General features: G+C 23.1%; 1 protein-coding gene across 1 annotated transcript; it reads right to left on the bottom strand.

The window, feature by feature from the left end:
- Nucleotides 1–623: 623 nt before the first annotated feature.
- On the bottom strand, nucleotides 624–6,498 carry LOC102673857 (1-phosphatidylinositol 4,5-bisphosphate phosphodiesterase gamma-1). The gene is made up of 18 exons (XM_006616580.2): nucleotides 6,248–6,498; nucleotides 5,227–5,376; nucleotides 4,992–5,130; nucleotides 4,750–4,912; nucleotides 4,364–4,677; nucleotides 4,081–4,287; nucleotides 3,588–4,008; nucleotides 3,199–3,510; nucleotides 2,924–3,105; nucleotides 2,672–2,849; nucleotides 2,528–2,593; nucleotides 2,209–2,400; nucleotides 1,904–2,125; nucleotides 1,589–1,795; nucleotides 1,135–1,516; nucleotides 928–1,067; nucleotides 750–854; nucleotides 624–650 (listed from the first exon to the last, which is right to left on the bottom strand). The coding sequence occupies exons 1-18, from the start codon at nucleotides 6,420–6,422 to the stop codon at nucleotides 630–632; spliced, it is 3,576 nt and encodes a 1,191-aa protein (XP_006616643.1). The 5' UTR covers nucleotides 6,423–6,498; the 3' UTR covers nucleotides 624–629.
- Between the last annotated feature and the right edge of the window lie 158 nt (nucleotides 6,499–6,656).

The following is a 6,656-nucleotide window of genomic DNA, read 5'->3' as shown; positions in this document are numbered from 1 at the left end:
AAAAAAAAAAAAAAAAAAAAAAAAAAAAAAAAAAAAAAAAAAAAAAAACTAAATCACATTAATTTTTTTATAATTCATATATATCTTATATATGAATTATATATTAAATAATAATATATATTAAAAAAGGAATTTCTTTAAAATCTTTTCATATTACAAATATTTCATTAATATGTCACATTTTTAAAAATATTGCATTTTTTAGTTTTTCATATTTAATTTTGTTTAATATCTAGTTTTTCAATACTGTAGCAATTATTTTCTTTTTATATTATTTGTTCATATAATATTTCTGAATTATCTATGTAATTATGTTATAAAGAAAAAATATATTTCTTTGTAATATTGATTTCATTTAAAATTTAAATCCTTGTAAGCAGTCTTCTATAGCAATATTTTAATTTTGATTAAAATTTGATTTTAAATTTTGATTAAAATATATCATTTTTAATTTTTTTTTTAATAATATTCATATTAAGTGATAATCTAAAACAATAAAATTTATATAAAATGCTATTATACATATAATATTATAAATAAATAATTATTTCATTTTGAATTATTTTGAATTATTACCTATCTCATTTTTAATGTGTATCTTCAAATAGACTTCAAAACTTGTAATTATTTTACAAATTATGAGAATGTACCTATAATGATCATAGATTTTATAATTTATAATAAAAAAAAATACATTTAAAAAAATAATAGAATTGAATAGAATAATAAAAATAGAATTTTATACTTACTGAAGATATAATTCGAAGATGGATTAATAATGATGCGAGTTCAAGGTCTTCACTATAATTATTTTGTAATGGAACACTTCTATATCCTGATCGTAGACATCGCACCTTAACATATTACAAATTAAAAATATTTGAATAGTAATTTAAAAATAATAATGATTTTATATAATATACATACAGGATAAGTGGCTTGTCCAATAAAATTACTATCACCAAACATATCTTCATCTTGTACAACAAATCGTATGAATGCGAAATATGGATTAAAAACTTCAAATTCACAAGATTCATTCCACATAGGATTGAATCCATTATCAGCTATAATGTTAATTTAATTATTATCCATATATCAAAATATTTTAATATATAAAATTTCCATGCTTACGTATTGTTCTTGTTGTTAATTTTGTACCAGAATCAAAATCCGCTCCTATAATTTCAATTTCAACGAAAGGACTAGCTATACCTCTTCCTGATCGAATTAAATGCCTTGCACCAATAACTTTTAAAAAAAACTTAAGTGATTCTACTCCATATAAACAATTCTTATCATATGGATTAAAATCATCTCTAAACATAAATTCAGGTTTTAAAATGTAACCACAATTGCCATTTTCTTTAAATTTGGCTTGATTAAGTTGCATTGATTTATCACCAGTTTGATAATTCAATGCTACCATCTGACAACCAGCATTCCACATTGGTACAGGATTATAATTTGATGAATCAATTCGTTGTCCTTTAGGATATACTCTACTAAATTGAATCTATAAAATTATAATTGTAAATATCTTTATTTTTTTAATTTGAAAATTAAATTTTATATTTATGTATTTTACCTGATGATATTTTATAAAAAATTTGTTTTCTTGTTGACACATAAGTTTTTCAGCTTTAGTTTCAGGAAAGCTACTCATTTCATTAAATGTAAAACCTTTTGTTTTTATTCTGTCTAAATTGAATGCAACAGATCTGCAGTAAACTATTAGATTAGACATTTCTTTAGCAATTCTCCATGCACGTTCCATTTCTTTATGTTGATTTTCCTAAAAAAAGAAATGATTTATGTTATATAAAAATGTTATAATAATTAGTGATTATTTAAATTCAAATTATTACTACTTCTTTAAAAATATAAAAATTTATAAATTTACTCTGACACTGGCATTTTGAGCAGTTTCTTTAATACTGGACATCCATTCTAATGCTGTATCTTCTGAAGAAGTTGCTACTTCAAATACTGAGCACATACTAGGATTTTGTATTCTTAATATCCATTTTAAATCAGGTCTTCCTCCTACTCTTAATTCAACAACAGCACCCATAATATCTAATGAACCTTTCTGTAGACTACCAAACATCATAGAATCTGCTGACTGAAAATAAAAATAAAATAATATATAACTATATTTAATGCTTTATTTAATAATATCTAAAATCATAAAATAAAATAATTTACATCTCCTTGATTATCTTGCGGTTTTATTTCTTCTACATAACTAGCAGGAAACCAATGTTGCTTTTTACCACCATAATCTCCTCGCCACCAACCACCACTTTGTCGATGTACGTTTGTTATTATAGCATGTTTTACTAACGTTAATTCATCATCTCTTCTTGCTTTATAATCATATATAGCTTTTACAGTTACCTTTAAAATAAATTAAGTTTTTTAGATTTTATATAGCTCATTATCTTATTATTATCTTATTTATATAACTCATTACTTTATTTTATATAATATTTTTATATAATTTATGAATTATTTCAAATCTTACTTTCGAAGTAAAACTAGTAGGATCCATATAACCAGGAATACCATAAACAGATCCATCATCTATATCCTATGAAATAAAAAAATTTGACAAATTTATATGTCAAAAAAATTATTTAGTATCAAAAATATAAAATGTACTATATACCAGTTCTATTTTTCTAATAACATCTTCATTTACAGGATGACTTAATTTGATTTTTTTATATAATGGATGTCTTTCATAATAATTAACTAATTCAACCAAACTTTCAAATTGTACAGTACCAATAGTATACAGACGCCCTTCTAATTTAATTCTGCAATGCTTAATTTTATTTTCTGCTCTGAAATGATGTAAAAAAAAAAAAAAAACAATAAAACTTCAAAGTATATTAATTAATATTTTAAAATATTTTACCTAAAGGATATAGCATAAGAATTATTTTCTTTTTCACTCGGTCTTACTAAAAATGCACCATCTGTAGGAATTCGTTTTAACATTTCTTCAGCTAAAGTTCGAGTACATTCTGCATGCCACCATTCTTTCTCTTCATGTTTATTTGGTTGCGGAACTGGTTCTTGAAGTGTGATTAAAAATTCCTATTCATTTTATTTAGAATATTTGTAAATCAATAAAACAATATTATAAAAACAACAAAAATAATTATTACTTAAAATATTGTTTCTTCTTACTTGACTTCTTAATGGATGACTGCGATAATATGTAATTAAACTATATAAACTATCAAAACAATTTGTATCAATAAGATAATATTGTGTTTGTCCCATTTCTTGTTTGAGTTTAATACGACAATGATTTACTTTGCCTTTGCGCCAAAAAGAAAGACAATAATCACCCACAAATGTAACGCATTGTCGAACTAAAAATGTTCCATCGCTAAGATGTGAATAACGTCGTAATAATTCTTCTGCTTCTTCTCTTCCTCTTGCTAATTTACCGTGAAACCATTTTTCTCCAAAATGTAATTCATCATTTGGTACTCCCTATATTATAATCAACGATTAATTTAATTATAAAATAAAATTTAACTTTATTTAAAATGGTTGATGTATGTACATACATCAGTTGGTCGCCGAATTACAGTTTCTTCATCATCATCATGTTCGTTTTCTTGGGTTCTAGAAAATGTATCTGTATAAAATAATTTTTGTTGCGTTAATACAAAAAAATGTGGATTCCATTCTCTATCAACAGGATCTTCAAGATATAGAATGCCATTTTTAACTGTATTTCTAAGATCCATTTCTTGTCTACTTTCATCATTTCGAATAAGAAATGATGTTTCGTCAACACCATCAGGTAATTTTTTGTGTTTCAATATAATTTTTCTTCTCAGTGCATATGGTGATGGTAAACAAGTTTCATTTTTATCTATAGATTGAACTAATAACATATCGCCAAATATATCTTGCATTGTAATTGCCATTTTACGTTGTTGAGGTAAAGTACAATTATCTTCAATAGATAAAATAACAGGATAACTGTACAAAAAATATATTTATACTTTTAATTTTTAGAGATAAATACTTTAATAGACATTATTAAATACTTACTCAGAAGTAGCAAAAGCATGTTCTTTAATGGTTTTTATAACATCCAAAAATTTAATTTTTGTAGTTAATGTGTGTCCATGAAAAATAAAGGGCATTCCATCTGGCCCATCCCAACAATCAAGTTCTATACATCTACATCCAGTTCTTAATGCACGAACATAAGCTTGGCAACTACTTTCACTGCTAATTTGATCTCCCATTAAATATCTATAAAGATATTTTAATTAAATATTTTACAGATTTTAGATTTTTTTGGAGAGAAAGAAAAAAAAATAGTAATTACGTATTATGTGATGATGCTATCCAATAATTCGCAAGAGATTTGGTCATATCTTGATAAATTCGCGAGTATTTTGAATCCCAAACAGAATTTTGTTTTGAAAATAAAAAATCAATAAATTCCGAAAACGTAAAATGTGGTTCTTGTACATCTCTTTGAGGATCTTGTAAATAATCTCTAATAAAACATGATACTTCAACTTCATTATTTCCTAAAGGATCTTGTTGTTCAGTTATTAAAAAATTTTGAAATTCTTGAACGGTCACAATCTGTCCCGTTTTAGAATAATTAAGTAATTTACTCCAATCTGTAAGATTCTATAAAAATGAAAAAATAAAATATAATATACAAAATATTCGAATAAGAACATTAATAAATCAAGAACTCACATTTTGATCAAAGATAAATTTATGATAAAGTATAACAAAATCATCAAAACCAAGTTCATTTCTATTTCTTGTATCTATTTCTTGAAAAAGTTCTCTGAGTTTATTTGTTGCTATCTTACAATTAACTCTGGGTAAAAATGCTTTTATATCTTTTAAAGTAACCCTGTAAAATGTAAATCATTAAATATTTTAATATTATAAATTATAAATAAATTCAAAATTATAAATCAAATAATTTTTACGTTTCTCTTGAATTTTCCATTGCATAAAATTCTTTTCTTAGCCATCTTTCCACTTGTAAAGGATAAGGAGCTTTTATAGTATCTTGAACCAAGCGACGTAATCCTTTTACCCAAAGTTCACATTCTTTTTCACTAAGAGCTAAAACAAATATATAAAAAGACAAACATATATTATTTAAAATTATATTTTAAATAATAAAATTAAATATTTAATAAATAATAAGGATATATTTACCAGAAATTGAAAGAGTTTTAAGACGAAATTCAGAACCATAATATACAACAAAACATCTAAGATTTTCTATTCTTTTTGCATCTTCTGGCCATTTTTCAAAATCTTTAGAATGTTTTCCTATCTTAATTTCTTTGATTTCTCTTATTTCAACTAAAATCAAAAGACAAATACATTTTTTAATATATATAAAATATATATTTATGTATGTATTTAATAAAAAATAAAACACAATATTATATAACTACATATAAAATATATAATATGTTAATATAACGTGCAAAATGTTTTTAAATATTATGCATTTATAGAGATAAAAGCAGTTTTTAAAAAATATATATATATTTTTAATTATTATATTACATATGCATGTTTTGTTATAATATATATAATCAGTGCATTCACAATTATTAAAATTTTTGATTTTAATCAAATACCCATGCTATCCAATGGGGCTGATCCAATATATCAACAGTATCCATGGGCTCATTTGTTTGTAGACCAAAAATGAAGGAAATGTCCACCAAGATATGCATATATATTTATATAATTGAATATTATCAAATTAAAAATAATGAGGCCAGAAAAAAATATTAATTTAATTTAACATGAGATATAAAACATGTACATAAAAGCTTATAAGATGCAAGTCATTAACTGATTTAGATTGTACCTTTATTATAAACTCACCCATACATTATTCACAAGGACCTTTCCTTCAGGTTTTTGACCTATAAATAGTATCCTCAGATAATATTTTGCCCATTTTTGCTGTAGATATATCTTCATAACCATGCAAAATGTGTGCCTAGAATATTAGGTGAAAATTTATTTCAATTATTGTAGAATAAGTATTTTGTGAATGTATAAATACACATGTTTGTTATTCTTTTATATTCTTTTAATTAATATTTAATAAATGTGTCATAATTAGTAAATTAATGAAGTTATTTTTGGATTATAGAATAATATTGTTATTCTATAAATTATTTTTAATATTTTTGAGAATTGAAGATTTTTTTACCTGAACCATCAAAAGGTCTGAATGTTGCACTCCTTGACCATACAATTTGTCTAGTTTCTCTTCTTATCATAAGAGTTTTTTTTTCTGGTCTTTTCCTTGAAAAAAATTTTGTTACTACAGTTCCTCTTTCAAGTTGACTGATGATTTGTTCCATTTCAGGTATTATACCATTCATGTTTATAATATTATGGATTTACTATAATAAATAATATATATATTTTAATTAATTATATTTTATGTGTTCTATAAAATTAAAAAAGTTTAATCAATAATAATTTCATATAAAAGAATAAAAAAAATTTATAAATATTATTTTAATTAAATTTTATCTATTTATATATATATATGGATTTTTGTTATATTTGCTGATATTATATTAATTAAATATATATCATAATTATAATATATG

Source organism: Apis dorsata, unplaced genomic scaffold (assembly GCF_000469605.1).
Source record: "Apis dorsata unplaced genomic scaffold, Apis dorsata 1.3 scaffold_269, whole genome shotgun sequence".
NCBI lineage: Eukaryota > Metazoa > Arthropoda > Insecta > Hymenoptera > Apidae > Apis > Apis dorsata.
Note: the sequence above shows the minus strand (reverse complement) of the source record. Positions and strands in the feature narration are given on the sequence as shown.

What these genes read in the sequence shown, in the direction of transcription:
- LOC102673857 (XM_006616580.2), bottom strand. Translation starts at nt 6,422, where the DNA reads ATGAATGGTATAATACCTGAAATGGAACAAATCATCAGTCAACTTGAA. An exon ending in TTGGACAAGCCACTTATCCT is followed by an intron (nt 855 to 927) that starts GTATGTATATTA and finishes TAATATGTTAAG; the next exon opens with GTGCGATGTCTACGATCAGG. An exon ending in ATCTTCGAATTATATCTTCA is followed by an intron (nt 651 to 749) that starts GTAAGTATAAAA and finishes TGATCATTATAG; the next exon opens with GTACATTCTCATAATTTGTA.